This window comes from Peromyscus maniculatus, chromosome X, assembly GCF_049852395.1.
Source record: "Peromyscus maniculatus bairdii isolate BWxNUB_F1_BW_parent chromosome X, HU_Pman_BW_mat_3.1, whole genome shotgun sequence".
NCBI classification, from domain to species: Eukaryota; Metazoa; Chordata; class Mammalia; order Rodentia; family Cricetidae; genus Peromyscus; species Peromyscus maniculatus.
In genome coordinates, this window is record NC_134875.1 from 33,047,357 (window position 1) to 33,068,378 (window position 21,022).

Consider the following 21,022-nt stretch of genomic DNA (forward strand, 5'->3'; position numbering starts at 1 on the left):
TGCCCAGCTTGGCGCCGGGTTCTGGCCACCGGGCAGCTCCCCTTCTAGCCCCACCGGGAGGGATCCCCATTTCCAAGCCCCCGGCAGCCCCTGCAGTCTCCGCGCCCTGCCCCCACGCCCATCTGCCCAAGACCCCACCCACTTCCTGAGACTTAGAGACCGGCCCCCAGCTCCCAGCCTGCCCCCGAAGACTTCCCTTCTGGACCAGAGGTGAGTGCCTGGGTCCAACCCGGACCGCATCCCTGGCCACCAACCACTCCTGAGAGGCCTGCCCAACTTGGCACCAGGTTCTGGCCACCGGGCAGCTCCCCTTCTAGCCCCACCGGGAGGGATCCCCATTTCCAAGCCCCCGGCAGCCCCTGCAGTCTCCGCGCCCTGCCCCCACGCCCATCTGCCCAAGACCCCACCCACTTCCTGAGACTTAGAGACCGGCTCCCAGCTCCCAGCCTGCCCCCGACAACTTCCCTTCTGGACCAGAGGTGAGTGCCTGGGTCCAGCCCGGACCCCATCCCTGGCCACCAGCCACCCCGGGAGGACCTGCCCAGCTTGGCGCCGGGTTCTGGCCACCGGGCAGCTCCCCTTCTAGCCCCACCGGGAGGGATACCCATTTCCAAGCCCCCGGCAGCCCCTGCAGTCTCCGCGCCCTGCCCCCACGCCCATCTGCCCAAGACCCCACCCACTTCCTGAGACTTAGAGACCGGCCCCCAGCTCCCAGCCTGTCCCCGACTGCCATTCTGGACCAGAGCTTGCCCCTGACTTCCCTTCTGGACCAAAGAGTTGGACAAGAGAACTCCCTTTTGGACAAGAGAGAGAGTCTTCCTGAGTCTGTCAGATCTTTGTGAAACAAGTCCACTGATAAGACCAAGAAGGAATCACAAGGAGATGGGCAGACGTCAAAGCAGAAGTACATACAGCAAAATGAAGAGCAATACAGCATCACCAGAACCTAGCTCGCCTCCAACATCTAGACCTGAACACCAAAAATTGGAAGAAGCAGAAGAAAGTAGCCTTATGAGTAACTTCATGAAGAAGGTAGAGGCGTGTGTAGAGGAAAAGACAAGAAAATTGGAAGAACGCTGTAAACAACTAGAGGAAAGGGCAAACAAATTAGAAGAAAACAATAAAGCACTCCAAGAAAACAATAAAGTCCTGGAAGAAAACATTAAAATCCTGGAAGAAAACAATAAAGCACTGAAAGAAAATCATGAAAAAGCAATGAAACAAACAAAGGAAACAGTCCAAGATCTGAAAAGGGAAATTGAAAAAATGAAAAAGACACAAACAGAGGGAATGCTGGAAATAGAAAACCTGAGTAAAAGATCAGGAACTTCGGATGCAAGTATAACCAACAGAATGCAAGAGATGGAAGAGAGGATTTCTGGCATTGAAGATACAGTAGAAGAAATAGTTCCATCAGTCGAAGGAAACACTAAAGCCAACAAAGTCATGAACCAAAATGTCCAAGAAATCTGGGACACCATAAAAAGACCAAACTTACGAATTATAGGGATAGAAGAAGGTGAAGAATACCAACTCAAAGGCACAGAAAATATATTCAACAAAATTATAGAAGAAAACTTTCCCAACTTAAAGAAGGAAATGCCTATGAAGATACAAGAAGCCTATAGAACACCAAACAGACTAGACCCCCAAAAAAAGTCCCCTCGACACATAATAATTAAACAACTAAATGTACAGAATAAAGAAAGAATATTAAGAGCAGCCAAGGAAAAAGGCCAAGTGACCTATAAAGGTAAACCCATCAGAATAACACCCGATTTCTCAATGGAGACTTTGAAAGCCAGAAGGACCTGGACAGATGTAATCCAGACACTAAGAGACCATGGATGTCAGCCCAGACTAATATACCCAGCAAAACTTTCAATCATCATAGACGGAAGGAACAAGACATTCGAAGACAAAACCAGATTTAAACAATACCTATCCACAAACCCAGCCCTACAGAAAGCACTAGAAGGAAAATTCCAACCGAGGGAAGTCAGATACACACTTGAAAACACAGGCAATAGATAAAGCCACAACAGTAAACCCCAAAGAAGAGAAGTACACACACACTACCACCAAAAATAACAGAGATGAAGAATCACTGGTCATTAATATCCCTTAATATCAACGGACTTAATTCACCTATAAAAAGACATAGACTTACAGAATGGATACGAAAGCAGGACCCATCCTTCTGCTGCATACAAGAAACACATCTCAAATTCAAAGATAGACACTACCTAAGAATAAAAGGCTGGGAAAAGACTTTTCAATCAAATGGTCTTAAGAAACAAGCAGGGGTAGCCATCCTGATATCCAACAAAATAGACTTCAAACTAAAATCAATCAAAAGAGATCAAGAAGGACATTACATCCTCGTCACAGGAAAGATCGACCAAGATGAAGTTTCAATTCTGAACATATATGCCCCAAACATAAGAGCACCCACATATGTAAAAGAAACATTACTAAAGCTTAAACCACATATAAAACCCCACACATTAATAGTGGGAGATCTCAACACCCCACTTTCACCACTGGACAGATCTCCCAAATCGAAACTTAACAGAGAAATAAAGGACTTAACCGATGTCATGACCCAATTGGACCTAATAGATATCTACAGAACATTCCATCCTAACAAGAAAGAATATACTTTCTTCTCAGCACCCCATGGAACTTTCTCTAAAATCGACCACATACTAGGCCACAAAGCAAATCTCAACAGATACAAAACAATCAGAATAACCTCCTGTGTTCTATCAGATCACCATGGTTTAAAGCTAGATTTCAACAACAACAAAAACTACAGAAAACCTACAACCTCATGGAAACTGAATAATGCTCAACTGAATCACCAATGGATTAAGGAAGAAATAAAGAAAGAAATTAAAGACTTCCTAGAGATCAATGAAAATGAAGACACCACATACCCAAACTTATGGGACACTATGAAAGCAGTGCTAAGAGGGAAATTCATAGCACTAAATGCCCACATAAAGAAGTTGGAGAAATCGCACACTAGTGAATTAACAGCACATCTGAAAGCTCTAGAACAAGAAGAAGCAAAGTCTCCCAGGAAGAATAGACGCCAGGAAATTATCAAAGTGAGAGGTGAAATTAATAAATTAGAAACTAAGAGAATAATACAAAAAATTAATGAAACAAAGAGTTGGTTCTTTGAGAAAATCAACAAGATAGACAAGCCCTTATCCAAACTAACCAAAAGACAGAGAGAGAGAATCCAAATCAACAAAATCAGAAATGAAAAGGGGGACATAACAACAGACATTGAGGAAATCCAGAGAATTATAAGGTCATATTTCAAAAACCTCTACTCCACAAAACTGGAAAACCTAAAAGAAATGGACATTTTTCTGGATAGATACCACATACCTAAGTTTAATCAAGACCAGATAAACTATTTAAATAGTCCAATAACCCCTAAGGAAATAGAAACAGTCATTAAAGGTCTCCCAACCAAAAAAAGCCCAGGACCAGATGGTTTCAGCGCAGAATTCTACCAGATCTTCAAAGAAGAGTTAATACCAATACTCTCTAAATTGTTCCACATAATAGAAACAGAAGGAACATTACCAAACTCCTTCTATGAGGCTACAATTACCCTGATTCCTAAACCAAACAAGGATGCAACAAAGAAAGAGAACTACAGACCGATCTCCCTCATGAACATTGATGCAAAAATACTCAATAAAATACTGGCAAACAGACTCCAAGAACACATCAGAACAATTATCCACCATGATCAAGTAGGCTTCATCCCAGGGATGCAAGGGTGGTTCAACATACGAAAGTCCATTAATGTAATACACCATATAAACAAACTCAAAGAAAAAAACCACATGATCATCTCACTAGATGCAGAAAAGGCATTTGACAAAATCCAACACCCCTTCATGATAAAAGTCTTGGAGCGATCAAGAATACAGGGAACATACCTAAACATAATAAAGGCAATATATAGCAAACCAACAGCCAACATCAAATTAAATGGAGAGAAACTCAAAGCAATTCCACTAAAATCAGGAACGAGACAAGGCTGTCCACTCTCCCCATACTTATTCAATATAGTACTTGAAGTTCTAGCCAGAGCAATAAGACAACATAAGGAGATTAAGGGGATTCAAATTGGAAAGGAAGAAGTCAAGCTTTCCCTATTTGCAGACGACATGATAGTATACTTGAGTGACCCCAAAGATTCCACCCAGGAATTGATAAAGCTTATAAACACCTTCAGCAACATAGCAGGATACAAAATCAACTCAAAAAAATCAGTAGCCCTCCTATATACAATGGACAAAGAAGCTGAGAAGGCAATTAGAGATACATCACCCTTCACAATAGCCAAAAATGACATAAAATACCTTGGGGTAACACTAACCAAGCAAGTGAAGGACCTATATGACAAGAACTTTAAGTCCCTGAAAAAAGAAATTGAAGAAGATCTCAGAAAATGGAAAGATCTTCCATGCTCATGGATAGGCAGGGTTAACATAGTAAAAATGGCAATCTTACCAAAAGCAATTTACAGATTCAATGCAATCCCCATCAAAATACCAACACAATTCTTCACAGATTTGGAAAGAACAATACTCAACTTCATATGGAAAAACAAAAAACCCAGGATAGCTAAAAGAAACCTGTACAATAAAACAACTTCTGGAGGCATCACAATCCCCGACTTCAAGCTCTACTATAGAGCTACAGTAATAAAAACAGCCTGGTATTGGCATAAAAACCGACATGTGGACCAATGGAATCGAATTGAAGACCCTGACATTAACCCACACACCTATGGACATATAATTTTTGACAAAGAAGCCAAAAGTGTACAATGGAAAAAAGAAAGCATCTTCAACAAATGGTGCTGGCATAACTGGATATCAGCGTGTAGAAGGCTACAAATAGATCCATATCTGTCACCGTGCACAAAACTTAAGTCCAAGTGGATCAAAGACCTCAACATAAATCCAGCTACTCTGAACCTGCTAGAAGAAAAAGTAGGAAATAGTCTTGAACGCCTTGGCATAGGAGATCACTTCCTAAATATAACACCAGTAGCGCAGACACTGAGACAAACAATCAATCAATGGGACCTCTTGAAACTGAGAAGCTTTTGTAGAGCAAAGGATACGGTCAACAAGGCAAAGCGACAGCCTACAGAATGGGAAAAGATCTTCACCAACCCCACATCTGACAGAGGACTGATATCCAGAATATATAAGGAACTCAAGAAATTAGACATTAAAAGGACCAACAGTCCAATTGAGAAATGGGCTTTAGAACTAAACAGAGAATTCTCAACAGAGGAATCCCAAATGGCTGAAAGACATTTAAGGAATTGCTCAACTTCCCTAATCATCAGGGAAATGCAAATCAAGACAACTCTGAGATACCACCTTACGCCTGTCAGAGTGGCTAAGATCAAAAACACTGAAGACACTTTATGCTGGAGAGGATGTGGAACTAGGGGAACTCTCCTCCACTGCTGGTGGGAATGCAAGCTTGTACAACCACTTTGGAAATCAATATGGCGCTTTCTTAGAAAATTGGGAATCAATCTCCCCCAAGATCCAGCTATACCACTCCTGGGCATATACCCAAGAAATGCTCAATCATACCACAAGAGCACTTGCTCAGCTATGTTCATATCAGCATTGTTTGTAATAGCCAAAACCTGGAAACAACCTAGGTGCCCTTCAACTGAAGAATGGATAAATAAATTGTGGCACATATACACAATGGAATACTACTCAGCAGAGAAAAACAACGACATCACACGGTTTGCAGGCAAATGGATGGATCTAGAAAAAATCATCCTGAGTGAGGTAACCCAGACTCAGAAAGACAAATATGGTATGTACTCACTCATAGGAAGATGCTAGATGTGGAACAAGGATGACTAGACTGCTACTCACATCACCAGTGAGGCTACCTGGAAAACGGGACCCCAAAAAAGACACGGAGAAATGGACAAGATCTACATGAATAGCCTGGTCATGAGTGGGAACAATGAAGGGCGACAGTCGAGGGAAAGAGTGGGAGATCCTAGCTGGATCAAGAAAAGAGAGGGAGAACAAGGAATAGGAGACCATGGTAAATGAAGACCACATGAGAAGGTGAGAAGGGGAGGAAGCAGAGAGCTAGGGAGGCCCACGGAGATCCACAAAGATACCCCCGCAAAAGACTGCTGGCAATGGTCGAGAGACGGCAGGAACTGACCTACTCTGGTGATGGGATGGCCAGACACCCAGATAGTGGTGCCATAAACCCCATCCAAGGACTGAGGAATCTGAAGGCAGACATCCACGGCTGGGCCCCTGGTGGAGCACTGGGAGTCTAATTAGTGAGTATGAAGAGGATTTATATGAGCGAGAATTGTTGAAGCCAAGGTTGGATAAAGCACCGGGATAAATAACCAAATGAATGGAAGCACAGGATCTATGAACCAAAGGCTGAGGGGCCCCCAACTGGATCAGGCCACCTGAACGGGTGAGACAGTCAGTTGGCTTGATCTGTTTGGGAGGCAGCTGTGCATTGGTGCCAGGTCCTGGGCTCGTTGCATGAGTTGGCTGTTTGAATCCTGGGACTTATGCAGGGACACTTGGCTCGGTCTGGGAGGGGGGAATGGACCTGCCTGGACTGAGTCTACCAGGTCAACCCCGGTCCTCGGGGGGAGACCTTGATCTGGAGGAGGTGGGAATGGGGGGTGGGCTGGGGGGAGGGGTGGGCGAGAGGGGGAGAACAGGGGATTCTGTGGCTATTATGTTGAACTGAATGGTGTTGTAAAATAATAATAATAATAATAATAAAAAAAAAAAAAAGAAAAGAAAAGAAGATAGCTTTGCTGTTGAAAAAGGCAGCATAATAGAATACAAAGCTACTATAGGCTGGTTTGGGTATTTACTGAATTTATTTCTCTGAGCATCTAGAGAACACATTAGGTACTTCCTGTATTTCCTTTACAGCTGATTATAGATGACACAAACTAAATGGACTATATTGCCCAGGGACACTAGAACTATTTTTTTTGTTCTTACCAGGTTAGCAAGCATGTAGTGATAACCTCTTGAATGTTTCCCCAGGATCACAACCTGCAGAAAGAAGAAATGAGAAATATTACTTATTCAGGGGCATTTTTCAATTATACAATCAGTGCGATGGCTAGAATGAGTACTTCTAAATGATCAACAACGTGGTGTGATTTTATCACATACAGTAGAACCACTGCTAATTAGACTATGTTCCTTTTTTTTGGTTATATTTCACTTGTAGCCAGATAAAACAGGAGTAGTTGTCAATATCAAAGTTAAAATGTCAAAACGAGGGGATAAAAACACTTGAAACTTCCAGGTCAGTAGCACCATTGTCACTTAAAATAGATGGCAAAAGCAAAGCGGATGATCCTTCACCCATGAACTGGATTTCTGTACTTTAGCTGTTGAGATGGAAAATGAGCTGAACTTAGCATACAAATTAGAAAATAGAATGTACTGTACATTTTTTTTTGTTATCTGGAAAGCTTAGGGAATAGAGCACTCAAAGAATGGGGTTAATGGGATTTTCAGGTTAACTGAGGTTGTTTTGCTTATTGAAAACTTTTCTAAATGTTTGCCTGCCTTTTCTTGCCTTAACATGAATGATGTGTGGCCATCTGTCTATCTTTTGACACTGAAGGCAATGCCCTAGGGCATTCAGAGGGGTTTTCCTTTAGGCGACATTTGGCAATGTCAGACAACATATTTGGCTGCCATTACTGGGAAGTTTGCTATTAGCATATAGTGGATAAAGCCAGATATGCTGCTAGGTGTCTTCCAATGTTTAGGACACTCCCCACAACTATAATCATCTGGTCTCAAGTGGCAGCTGTAGTGAGTATGAGAAACATTTCCTCAGAGCCATCATAATTATCATTATTTTCATCAGTAATACTGTGTTACATACTTGGCCTTCAGTTTACAAAGTACACTTCATTGTCTCATTATGTCATTGGGCTAAATATTTTCCAACCAAATGAGCCAGCTGTTTTTTTTTTCTAAATGCATAAGTTTATTTTCTTGTAACAAAGTGCAGCAAAATTTTTGGTTCATTAAGCATTTTGTAAAACATTGAGGCACCAGCACTGTCCTAGATACAGGGAACAAAGCAAAGAACAGCATACAGATTAAAGGAACAACCTGATGTGTGTTCAAGTTTTGTACCTACCTGGAGCTAATATTATGATAAGTCAAACAAGGGAAAACTATGAATACAATGTTTGGAACAGGCCTTAGAGGGATGTAATGCAAGTTAGAGGCTGTAGGGTTAAGCTTCATTATGAGTTCCTTTTTGGATACAGCTGGATGCAGCTGCCAGAGTTTTGAAAACAATGGGACAAGGCCTCAGAATCATCCACATAGCAAACTGGAGGTATATATGAAAGTCTGCAATAATAGTAGTTATCACAACTGTCCTTATTTTAATGTCTAAAATATGCTTGCCTTGTACTAGATGTTGTATGTGTGAGTAATTCCTAGAAAATTTGAAGTCTAATTTTACACATGAAGAATCACAGCCCAAAGGTAGTTTAAATAATTCTCCAAGGCTAGATAGCCAGAAATGGTAAATCTGGAATTAAATGCTGGCTCTTCCTTCCTATGGAAATACTGGAAGTGCAGTTAGATTCTCCATATCTATGGTTTCCATATCCATGTACATATAAGCAATCCCACATTAAAAACATCTAAATAGTACTGCACTGTTTGGGGGAACAGAGACAAGAAAAGAGTCTGCATATGTTCTAGTTTGAAATAATTTTTCAGATGTTTTTAATGTCTAAAATATGCTTGCCTTGTACTAGATGTTGTATGTGTGAGTAATTCCTAGAAAATTTGAAGTCTAATTTTTAGTAGTAATTGTTAATATAAGTAATATACGTGTTATTTAAAGACTATAGAAAGATGTTAATAGGATTTTCCCAAATAGTATGTTGTTTTAAATAAGGGACTTATACACCTATCTATTTTGGTAAATATCAGAGTTGGAATACTGCTTCAGAACCATCCCGCTCAGCATGACTGTATGTCATGTTTCAATTTGCCTCATGAACTTTCAACTTTATGGTGGTCTCTAAATTGTATACATGCAAGAGAGATAGTACTTCTTGTTTATCTGAACTGATAGTGATGGAACCCAGGGCTGTGTGCATGGTAGGAAAGTCCTCTACTACTTAGCGCCATCCTCATCTCTGGAACAGCACTTTAACCATGCTAGCTGTTTTCTAGTTCCAGTACAGAATTCAATAGATTACATGAGCCATTCAGCAGTTTCTTATAAAATGGGCTTTGTGTTAAATTATTTCACCTGACTAAAGGCTAATATACATGCTCTGAGCTTGTTTAAAGTAGATTAAGCTAAGCTAGGATTTGAGGTAGGTTAAGGATATTATCTGCATTTTGACTTACTGTATTTTCAATTTTCAATAATCTTATTAATGCAAAATGCTGATGATTGTTCTAATTTTGGCAGAGGATGAAGACAGGATATCTAAGGCATGAAGAAGAAAGGGAAGGTTCCATGGAGGGTACAGGTTTAGGTTGTCCCATATAAATGGAATGGTACCTTTGAGTAGAATAGCATGTTTACTTTCCTGTTATTATAAGGACTTAAGACATTTCTCTCTCTCTCTCTCTCTCTCTCTCTCTCTCTCTCTCTCTCTCTCTCTCTCTCTGTGTGTGTGTGTGTGTGTGTGTGAGAGAGAGAGAGAGAGAGAGAGAGAGAGAGAGAGAAAGAGAATGAGAGAGCACAAGAGAGATGTTTTCAATTAATTTAAAATATGAGCCACATTTCTGACTGATTATTTATGAAGGAAAAGAAAGGTTAATGAATGTCTTGAGGGGTGATTTCTCATGCTGCCACGACACAAAATAAGCTGTTAGGTGTCTTCTGGGATGTATTCTTCAGTGTCTGCTTGTGAGAAACATCCTTGCTGGCAACAATTTGTTAACTTTTGGTGGCAAGTTGGGACCATAGATTTGTTGAATTTTTAATTCACTGACAACCCTCAACATAATAAAACTAGAGGGTTTTGAATTCTTCAAGAAAAATGAGCAATATTCCTAAGGACATGTGACAAACTCAGAGAAAAATAAGGAAGTCTTTCGGTGGACGCCAAATTTATTGTACTTTTCCACATAAGGAAGGCAAGAAGGAACAATAGACAATGGTAGTGTCACTAGAAGAGCTCTGGATGACAATCCAGAGGTTAGATTTGGTCATACACTCACTGCTTGACTATGGACTCAACTTTCTGAGCCTCCATTAACTTTTCCATAATTTGGCTCTTGCTCTCCTAACAGGATTGCTGCCATCAAACTGGAGACTATTTACAAACGTATTTGAGATGTGAATAATGACATGTGCCACATTACTTCCATGTAGAAAGGGGTTGTTCATCAAGACATTGCATTTTCAGCTTCAGGATAACTTGAAGCTGTTAGAATAACTGCCTTTGGTCCATGCCCAGATGGTGTGCTCAGAACAAATGGACTTACTGGAAGGTGGTTCTCCCCCATCACCCTTTCTAGAGTTAGCCTTAAGCTGGAGGAGATGGGAAAGTTATCTAAAGATAGGAACAGTTAGGAGTCACAGAGCTGCTGCACTGAAGCCCATAATTAATTCTTCATCATGCTTTCAGTGCCTGCTTGACTCTGATTTAACATACAGTTCTTACCAATCTTGGGTTTCCCGTTCCCAGCAAATTAAATACTGCAAGCTAGAAGGGGTGTGTATGGAGGCAGGGAGTGATATTAGGGAGAGGTGCATTAGTACCAGAGGAAGTGACAGACTGCCTTAAAGGAGAAGGAAGAAACAACAACAGGAAAGCAGACAACATTGTGCTACTGCACAGTATAATCATGGATGTTTGTTGTGAGCGCCTGAGTCATCAGACAATAGTTTACTTTGATCAGACATTTCTGATGAAAATCCCAGGGACATGTAATATGTTTTATAGAAGGTTTCCAACAGAAATGCTCTCCCAGTTCATAAGAGAGTAAGCCTCAGTTGTCTCGAGATCTTCTGTGGAACTGCTTATAATCCTGCTGATGGGAGCTAAATGAGGCCCCAGTGAGAAATGTGCTATGTATTTTTTTCTTGGCCTTTCCTTTGAAATTTGTTTTATGGGAAAGGCTTGTGAAAATAGGGAGGGATGAGAATATTGAGTCTAACATGGTACACAAAAGAACTGGATAGTTCATAGGAATGTTCTTGTTCCGTTAATCCTCAATCCTTATTCTTTCCATCTGTTACAGATGAACGAGGCATAAATTGTACCTTACTTATTCAATGACTCTGGTAACCAAGAGAATATTCAACTTTGCTTTTACAGTAATTATAATAGATCGTTCTGAATTAGTTTCAGAACTTCAAGGATAAAAAGCTGTTTTTACACTCCGATGTGACATTTAAGGAAGAAATACCAAGTTCCCACATCCATGTTCTATAGTCACTTTGCTTTTGTAAGATTTGCTGTGGATGATAGATGGCCTGCTGTGATGGCAGACACGATAAATGTAATAAGGGAGAAGTGTGTGAAGCATAGATAAAATTCAGTGTTTTAGGGAAATTTATTTTTATCTTCTTATATAGCATCTCAAAGGGGGAACCTCCTCCCCCCAGCTACAGTTCTCATTCATGGAGCAGAGGTTTGTTTGCAGAAGAGAGGCCTCACACACACTAACAAAAACTGGGCCATGCAGACAGTGTCAAACTTTCTGTCAAGGAAATCAGTGAATTATAGTTTACTCATTTGGGGGTGATTTTCCCTTCCTAACCTGCCCCTCATCCAGTTTTCTGTGAAACTGAGTATCTCTGAGTAGTTAAAAATGATTTATAAGACATTCAGTTGTCTTTTTTCTCAAAGAGACCCTTCCCTTCCAATTTTATGTTTAATCTAGACATTTTCATAATTTTAGAAATTTGAAATGAAATTGCTCCACAAGACTACTTGAGAGAGGCCCACATATCCTCTGGGAGGCAAAAGCATCTGTTTTTCTATGCTCACATTTTAGAAAAAAAAATATGTGTGTGAAGAAGTGTGTATGTTTTCCCCCCCTTAGATCCATCTGGTATGCAGATTAGGTTATTTGCAGACCTAAGTAGCTCCATGTTTGGATTTTCTACATCAGTGCCAGAAAAGGATCTATGGAGAAAGATTGATCTTGCTTTGAATACAGAACATGCATTGATGTTCACCTTAATTTGTTTTTCTTTGATTTAAGTATTACATAAAAGCTTGGGCAAGGGGGTCTGGGAGAAAAGGTTGTGTTTGTGGGGAGGATTTCTGGTTTAATTCACCAGGCAGTTTTCCTTTACTGTATAGACATTCTATCTACAAGAAAAAAAAACTATTAGATCACATTCTCTATGTTCAACAAAAAGATACTTTTCAGGTCACATCTGCCTTCCTTTTTCTCTTAGTCAAAAAAAGACATTGTTTTCTTATGGCACTGGATATAATTTCAGCAGTGTGGGGAAGCTGAATGAATAGTATGTTGCAGAACCTAGCCGGTGAACATGCCACAGCTTCCAGAAGAGCTTTCCAATATGATCATAGCTGTTCATCTTTTTCAGTGTTTGAGTCTTAGTAAACATATCAGAAGCAAATTCCATTAGTGTTATTTCCTAGTAAGCTTAATGTGCACACACTTGCTCTCTTATGTCAGAATGGCAGAACTTTATATTGCAGTCATCTTGAATGAGTGTGCTAGATTAGTGTGGGAGAGAAAAACAATGACCTATACCAAAGTCAGTCCAATGGCAGTGGGGGGTATGAATGTTGCAGACACAGAGACTGAAGCTTTTCCTCAGGAAGACAAATAGTCATACAAAAGAGGAATCTTTTCAATGCTTATGCTGTCTGTAGGGAAGCTTGTGTGGACAGAAAGGAATCAAAGAAGGCAAGAAAGAAAATTCTGGAATGTGCACGCATGCGCACACACATTTTAAAATACGTTTAGTTAATTAATTTTTTTTTTCCTTTTCCATCTCCTGGGCTAGCCAAGATTACGTGGTGAGACATGTGTCAAAAAAGAAGAAAAACTTTAGACTCACAAAAAATATGATAGTTTTTCTTCTTTTTTGACACATGTCTCACCACGTAATCTTGGCTAGCCCAGGAACTAATTGTGTAGTCCAGGCTGGCCTTAAATGTGTGGCAACCCTCAAAGCTACCTTCACAGAGATTTTTTTTTAAAGTATGCACAACTTTATTCTAAAAGTCCATTCAAAGCTTTGCTTTCTGTAGGTGTTTTGTATGCTCATTTATGCTCAAAATATTCTAATTTGTGAGTTTATGACAAAGACCTTCTGGAAAGACTATGGGTGATGAGTAGCAGGCATTGGAATGTGCCATTTGAATTAAAAAAAATGGAATATCTACCGATCCTCTGATGAAATAAGTATAGTATAGTTCCCATATAAACAGGGTAGTATAATAGGTCCTTTAAACTAGGTACTTCAAGATAAGGTACAGTGTTTGGCTATGGATTATGGCAATATATAGCAGCATTCTATAGGAAATTGCCTGATGATTATTAAAGGTGATATATTAGAACCTTGATGTTATGTGGTTCTGGATTCAAATCTTGATGTTTAATTATTAGCTTCATTATTGTGTGCAAAATTGAAGTGTGAATATAGAGTAGAGTATTAGAAACCCAGGTGTAGCTCAGACTGATGAAGCTTCCAGACAGGGAGTGGAGAGAAAGCACCTGGTATGGATACAGAGAATAGAGTGGCTTCTTTTTCAACTTCTTAGGTATGCCCCTTTGAACAAATTTCCATTTGTGTGGTGTTTTCAGTATTTGACACTCTAATAAGTAAAAATGTTTGATAGTTGAAGTGAATGACCATGTTTCTATTTTCAAATAAAAGGAACTATCTCTCAGAAACCCAATGTGATTTTCAGGATAATTGCTTAGTTGGCAGCTCCCTTCCTCTTCTGGGAGCCATGTCGTTTAAGTGGATCTCAATTTGCAAATGGATGACAAATGACTGAGGAGGGGGGCGGGGGCAAATCAGACAATTCTCCAAACTCAGAAATGTTCTCTTGCCTTCCTTGCCAGCTTCTCTACCTTTATGATCACACTGGCATGCCAACAGTTCAAGCACCCTGAGAAGAACTGCTGCTGTTCAGCCAAGCACAGGAAGCTTCTGAATGCCACTTGTTAAATATGCAGATTTTCTGAGCCAATTAATAAACCATGGGTAGCTTAAAATCAGCAATGCCGGAATTATTAACCCGGAAATCAGTTGGTACTCCAAACCAACACTTCTGGCACACCACTGGAATCAGAAGAAATGTGGATTAATGTCCCTAATATATGGAAAGCTGCCTCTATCAACCACCTTCTGATTTTCTCTTCTTTTAATACATGTTTGTTGGGTGCTCAGTCTGTGCCAGTTGTGGGTCGAGACCATGGGGAGACAGAGGTCACAAGAATATGGGCCCTAGTCTGGAGGATGTCACACTTGAATGGGAAAGACAGCCAAGTTAACAGATGATTAGAACCCAGTGGGAGAAGAGCAACAACAGAAATGTGAACAATGAACAACTGAGGAGAGGATGATTAACTCAACTGCTATAGATAGAAAATGCTCTGTCTCCAACGAGAAATCTACAAAAGTTTTTCTTTGGCTTTTATACGTGGGAACCTGACAAACAGGTAACTTAAATGGAATGCTATTTTGAAAATGAAGAGAGATATGTTGTAGAAGGCCATTTCTCTTTATTTCAGGAGAGTCTTGCTGGGTTATGATGCTTCAGTGCTAACAGAGAGTTTTTTTTAATTAGAAAATGTATTTATTTACTTTAAAACAAGGTCTCTATAGTCTAGGATAGCCTCAAATTCATTATCTTACTTCAGCCTCCCTAGTGCTAGGCTTATAGGCATGTACCTCCTTATAAATATAGGTTTCTGCAGCTTTCAAAATTATAATTTTTTCTCTTCCCCTTTTCCTTTCCTCCTTCAAACACACCTCCCACCCCTCCCTTCCTTATTCCCTCTCCAATACATGACATCTATTTAAATATTTTTGTTATGCCATATATGTTGGAACTGCTGAGTCCATTAATGCTGCCTGGATGTATATGTTTTCAGTGCTGGCCACTTGGTATAGGATAGCGAATTAGGGGCTCATAGCTGGGGAAGACTAATTCTTGCCTTCTCATCAGTTACTAATTGCCTGCAGCTTTTCATATAGGGCTGGGGCCCTGTGAAATTTTTTCCCCGTTCACATTAGTATGTCTAATGGTGTTGGAATTGTTCAGGTCTTGTTTAGGTGGCCAAACTGTTGAGATTTCATGGGTGGATCTTCCCTGTCATTTCAAGGATGGCTTTTACAATCTTTCCTCCCCCTCTTCAGAGATGTTCTCTGAACCTTAGGCATAGGCTTGTGTTGTGGATGTATCAGCTGGCACTGGGCACCCCATGGTCAATCGCTCTCTGCGTTTTGACCAGTTGTGGCTTTCTGTAGAAGTTTCTATCTGCTGTAGAAAGAACTTCTTAGATGAGGGGTGAGAGTTCTGCTTATCTATGAGTATAAGCATCATATTTAGAATGCAGTTAGTAATTTTACTGGTCTAGTAAGGGGGCAGCAATAGGTTCTTAAAAGAGAGATTTATATTTGAGGCAACTATAATATGAGCATTTGGTGTGAGGTAGGCAGGTCTTATATAAAAAGTTGTGGTTGAATGATGGTGGGAGAATCTAAGTTAAAAGGGCTGTGTAAATGGCAGATAGTAAATTAAAGGGGATTTATCAGTTATTAGCTTTATGATCCCAGGCAAGTTACATTACATCCCAGCCTTAGTTTTCCACCTGTAACATAGGAAATATAGAGGATATAATCACGGGAAGGAATAAAGTAGTGTAGTCACCAAGGAAGGCTAGATTGCTGAGTTAGAGATCCTACTTTTTATTGTAACTTTGAGCAATTAACTTATGCTTTCTAGGTTTGAGCCTCCTACATAGAAAAGGCATCTATCACTAATAGCTACTTCATAGAATCAAAGTAAGAAATGTGTGAAACAATGTATCTTTAGCTCTTAAGACAGACTCTAAGTGTTTGTCCTATATTGGTTATGCTCTTTTCATTCTCCTTATTGCCTTCATCTTTCCCTGCAGAAATCATATCCATTCCTCAAGACCCAGTTCACAGGCAGCCTCCTGAACAAAACCTTGCTTGATTTTATGTCCCTCAACTCCAAACAAACAAACAAACAAACAAGAAACAACAAAACAAAACAAAAATACCCTGCAGCTATTAAGTGAGAAGAATGGAGATACATTAGTGCTTGGGGACAGACGGATACTGATGCCATTTATTAGGATAGCACTGGGAATAAGTGGGAAGGAGCTGAGGTCTGCAATTGGAAGTTGAGTATTGAAGACATAGGTTTAAAATGATGAGAAACGGGTGGTAAATAAACCACAAAGTAATGTGCCTTCTATTTACCCCTCCCTCAGGGAGAAGGAAAAAAATCCCAGATGGGAAATAGCCTTGGACAAAGACCTTTTGGTGGGATATAACTGAAGACTATAGAAGACTAGTTTTGTTATGGCATAGTATTTTTCCAAGACTTATGCAGAAGTGTAGTAGTTTGAATGAGAATGTCCCCCATAGGTTTCAGCATTTGAACACTTGGGATCCAGACAGTGGCAGTGTTGAGTACTAGGAGATATGGTCTTGATGGAGGAAGTACATCACTTGGAGGTGTCAAAGCCTCATAACATTATCCGTGCTTTCTTTGTATCATCCTCATGGTAAAGGATATAGAAGCTCTCAGCATCCTGCTACAGCTATGTCTGCTGTTTACTGGCATGCCTCCCTGCCACGATGGACTCTTATCTTGCTAAAACTGTAAACACAAATAAGCTCTTCCTTCTATATATTGTCTTGGTCATAATGTTTTATCCCAGAAACCAAAAAGTGACTAAAATAGCAAAGCAGTCTCTTAAATGTTAAATATTTGTCTTTCATCTATCTATCTATCTATCTATCTATCTATCTATCTATCTATCTATCTATCTATCTATCTATCTACCTACATATCTATCTGCCTACCCATATATCACCTATTTATTCATTTGAGGTAGGATATCACCATGCAGTACAGGCTGGTCTAAAATCTTTATATAGTTCAGGCTGGTCTTAAACTTATAGCAATTTTCCTATTTCAGACACTCAAATACAGGACTTAAAGGAGTATACCACCTGAACCAGCTAAAATATTTTTAAGAATCTCTCTTCTCTCTCTCTCTCTCTCTCTCTCTCTCTCTCTCTCTCTCTCTCTCTCTCTCTCTCTCTCCACATTTTTGTATATGTGTGTGTGTGTAGGCTAGAGTCAACATTAGGTATCTTCCTCAATTACATCTCCATCTTATTCTTGTGAGATGAGGTCACATGGTGAGCTCAGTTAACCTGGAACTCACTTATTCAGCTGAATTGGTTGGCCAGTTAGTCCCAGGGATCATTCTATCTCCACCTCCCTAGCCTTTGTTATTTAAACATGGGTTTGGGGGGGTCTGAACTGAGACCCTCAGGCTTGTGCAGCAAGCCCTTTACTGAGTCAGAGAGTTTATTTCTCTGAATCTTCACCAAAATCCTTTAAGGTAGGCCCTATTGTGAATGTATTATTCAGGCTAAGACCTTAAGGCTCATAAAAGTTTGTCAACTTGCCTTAGGACTCATAGGCATACAGTGTTGGAGATGGAGGTCAAAATCAGGTTTAACATACTCAAAAGCCTAGTCACTGTTAACAATCATACTACTACTACTACTACTGATCACTGTTGATAAGAATTGCCATTACTATTGTTATTATTGCAGGATGATCAGCTCCCATCATGCATTCTATGTAACAAAGACTACCTACTGTTATTACATATGATTACATAAGTGGGGATAAGTTGAGGCCCATCTCTTTAGAAAGTCTGCTTTGTTGCTGGACATCCTGGGTATCTCCTTTTGGTTTCCCTAATTAGTTCTTGAAGCTATGTGCTTGGCTCATATGATCATGACTCTAATTTTCGATTCCCTATCAGCATATGACATGAATTGTCATTGTTGAATCACAAGCTGCACTTGTGATGAATGTTGGATAATCAGAACAAAAGCACAGGAAAAATAATTAGAGGGAACCAAACGGAAGAAGCACACAGCCTTGAACAAGAGACTGTGTGAAGGTTTCAAGGACTCAGTCCCTGAAGCTCTGACAATGTATTTTGATCCTTGTCTGAATGCAAATGAATGACTCCATCAAATCTTGGGCAACTTGTCACAGTGTGTGTTATTTAGCTAGTTAATTAAAAGTCTGAGTGAGCCAGGGCCTCTCTGTACTGTGTTCTGAAGATAACCAAACCTGTGTTCTGACCAGGCAAGTTAATTTAAAATAAGTGACCTCAACTGGGTAATGGTTGCAAGTTCAAATTCAAGAATCATTATAATTAGTCCCAGATGGATCTTAATTGTTCTTTCAGGGAACAGAGGAGGGGGTGGGGAGAGAAATGGCTAAGCGCACAGTAAAGGTTATTACCCATACCTTTGGAAAGCAAAGGGGGGACTCTGGCAGGGCAGTTAATGTTGTGCAACAAGAGTTCCGTTGCTGCCTTTCCAAATACATCCTTTTAGATGTGGTACATAAAACGGGCTGAATTTTTCAGGAAATAAGGAATAGAAGGCAGCAATCGTAAATGTATGATCTTAGGCAAGTTATTTAATCTCTGTTTCTCGTTGTAATGGAAAAAAATAAAGTCACTATGAGTCTTACCTACTTCAGAGGGACAAAATGAAATCTTGTGAAAATGTTCTAAAAACATGGAAAACTCTAGAAGACAGTGTTTATTCTTGCATTACAGGAAAGTTTTCTAATCAAAGATTTTTTTTTTTGGTTTAGGGGTATAAGGTTACACTAGATGTGAGCTTTGAAAAATTTTCCTAGACTCTGCCACAAGAAGAAGGTACCTTCTGAACTACACCTGGTGGCTGGAACAGAGTGGACAACGTGTTCAGCACCATTCGGTGTGGTGAACTGGGCTTTTCTAATGCCTGGGAGGTACATCGCTAGGGCTCAAAAGGAAGAAGTTAGAGCAGAGCACACACATGTTTAGGCTTCTCCCCTAACATTGTGAAATCAGACCCAATTCATTTAACATATTATACAATATTAATTATTAGTATAATATACATTAAATATATCAAATACTAATTCTAATATATACTTAAATTATATTTTCCTTGGTGCTGCATGCTGGCACAGCACTATGGTACCTGAGATGAAAAAGTAAGTCAGAGTTACAGTGGGATGGTCTTATTTTCAATTCCTTTTTTTTCAAATATATATTTAGGTCTCCCCTTGGTGTTTTGATATGTTCTTATTGAATATATTATGTCTATGGCCATACTATCCTAAACAAGCCCAATTTTGTCTAATTGCCTCTATCTCCCATAGCCTTGGAAGCCGAGTCTTTAGACAGAATTTGTAGAATGTTCAAAATGAAATAAGTGGAAAAGAAATTATACTGTAGTGGAAAGTTTTGGAAGAACAGTAATTCGACCACTTAGGGATGTACAAAACGACTATTTGAAAATTCTTTTCTCTCCTTATCTTACTTTTTAAACAAATAAAATGATGTTCTGAAGCCTGTATGAACTGACCCCCCCCCTTAGCAGAGTATGAATATCTAAAACAGAGATTTACAACCTTTGCCTACTGACAGAAATCATAACTATTTATTCTTCAGTCTTAACTATAATACACTAAAGGATCTTATTTTTAAATCATTATCAAAATTGGGCCTTGTTAGATGAGAAAAACAAATAGCAGAAGTTGTGTTTCTTTGAAACGTTTTTCTAGGAAATACCCATACATGGCTTTGGTGGGAATTTAGAAAGGTTTAAGTCATAAGTACAGTAGTCATTTCTGTATGTCTAAAAGGCTCCCGTTGTGCACCAAAAAATAAAAGCCACATTATGTATGCAATGTTTATAGGCCTAGGGATTATCTCCAAAGAGAATTGATGCTCCCCTTGTCCTCAGCACAAAAAGTCAGGATATGAATTTATTTAATTCAACAAATGTTTACTGCTGGGCATAGTGGTACATGCACTTAATCCTAGCATTTGGGAGGCAGAGGTGGATGGAACTCTGTGAGTTTGAGGTCAGCCTGGTCTATATAGCTAATTCTAGAACAACCAGGGATACATAGAGAGACTCTATCTCAAAAAATCCAAGTAACCAAGCAACCAAACAGCCAAGCAACCAATCAACCAACAAACAAGCAACCAACCAACCAACCCACAGACTCCAAATGTTTATCAAGACCTAGTATTTGTCAGGCTGGGGATACAGCATGAGCAAAGCACAAAACCCTGTCTTCATGAATACCAGCTTCTGTTTCAGCTGTCTAATGATCACTTATTTTTTTGTGTTTGATGGATTCCTATATGGTCTCAAACTCTCATCTTTTCCAGTCTACTAACTGTTTATTCCATACAGATATGTATTCCACCATCCTACTTTGCCTATCATTCCTTGAGGGGAGAACCCCAGATTCCTACTTCATACTGTGAGTGTTTTTCAGTGTAGTGCTCTGCAGGTAGATATTCAATGAACATTTGTGGTTAAAAGAATGAAAAGGATACAGAAATGGGGGAGAAGAATGGGTCCTGGGACTCTCTTGACATGTTATTTTTCTAGTGTGATATACTTTTATGTGAATAGCCTATCCTTAACCTTAGCACCAGTTCCCTGTATTTGGGTAGGAAGTGTGTAGAATGGGATGGAGAAGACAGATGGCCTAATCAAGAGAACTCATGCATACTTGGCTATTTGATCCTTGTATTGGCATAATCTGGTATCTACAAGAACATGGGCCCTGAAATCAAACTCTTAAATCCTTGTTCTTTTATTCTCTAGTTGTGATACAGTTATGCATGCTAGTCCATCTCTTAAC

The 21,022-nt window shown here is 39.8% G+C and overlaps 1 protein-coding gene across 7 annotated transcripts in view; it reads right to left on the reverse strand.

Annotated features, from left to right (window-relative positions):
- The window catches only part of Gria3 (glutamate ionotropic receptor AMPA type subunit 3), a 284,667-nt gene that overhangs the window by 106,830 nt on the left and 156,815 nt on the right, over nucleotides 1-21,022 (reverse strand). For all 7 annotated transcript variants that reach the window (XR_013048254.1, XR_013048255.1, XM_006981558.4 and 4 more), the window contains one exon: nucleotides 7,068-7,121. Coding sequence is in view for 5 of the 7 variants with exons in the window: in XM_006981558.4 (XP_006981620.1) it covers nucleotides 7,068-7,121 (54 nt within the window). In the remaining 2 variants the exon portion in view is untranslated. The remainder of the gene's footprint in view (nucleotides 1-7,067; nucleotides 7,122-21,022) is intronic.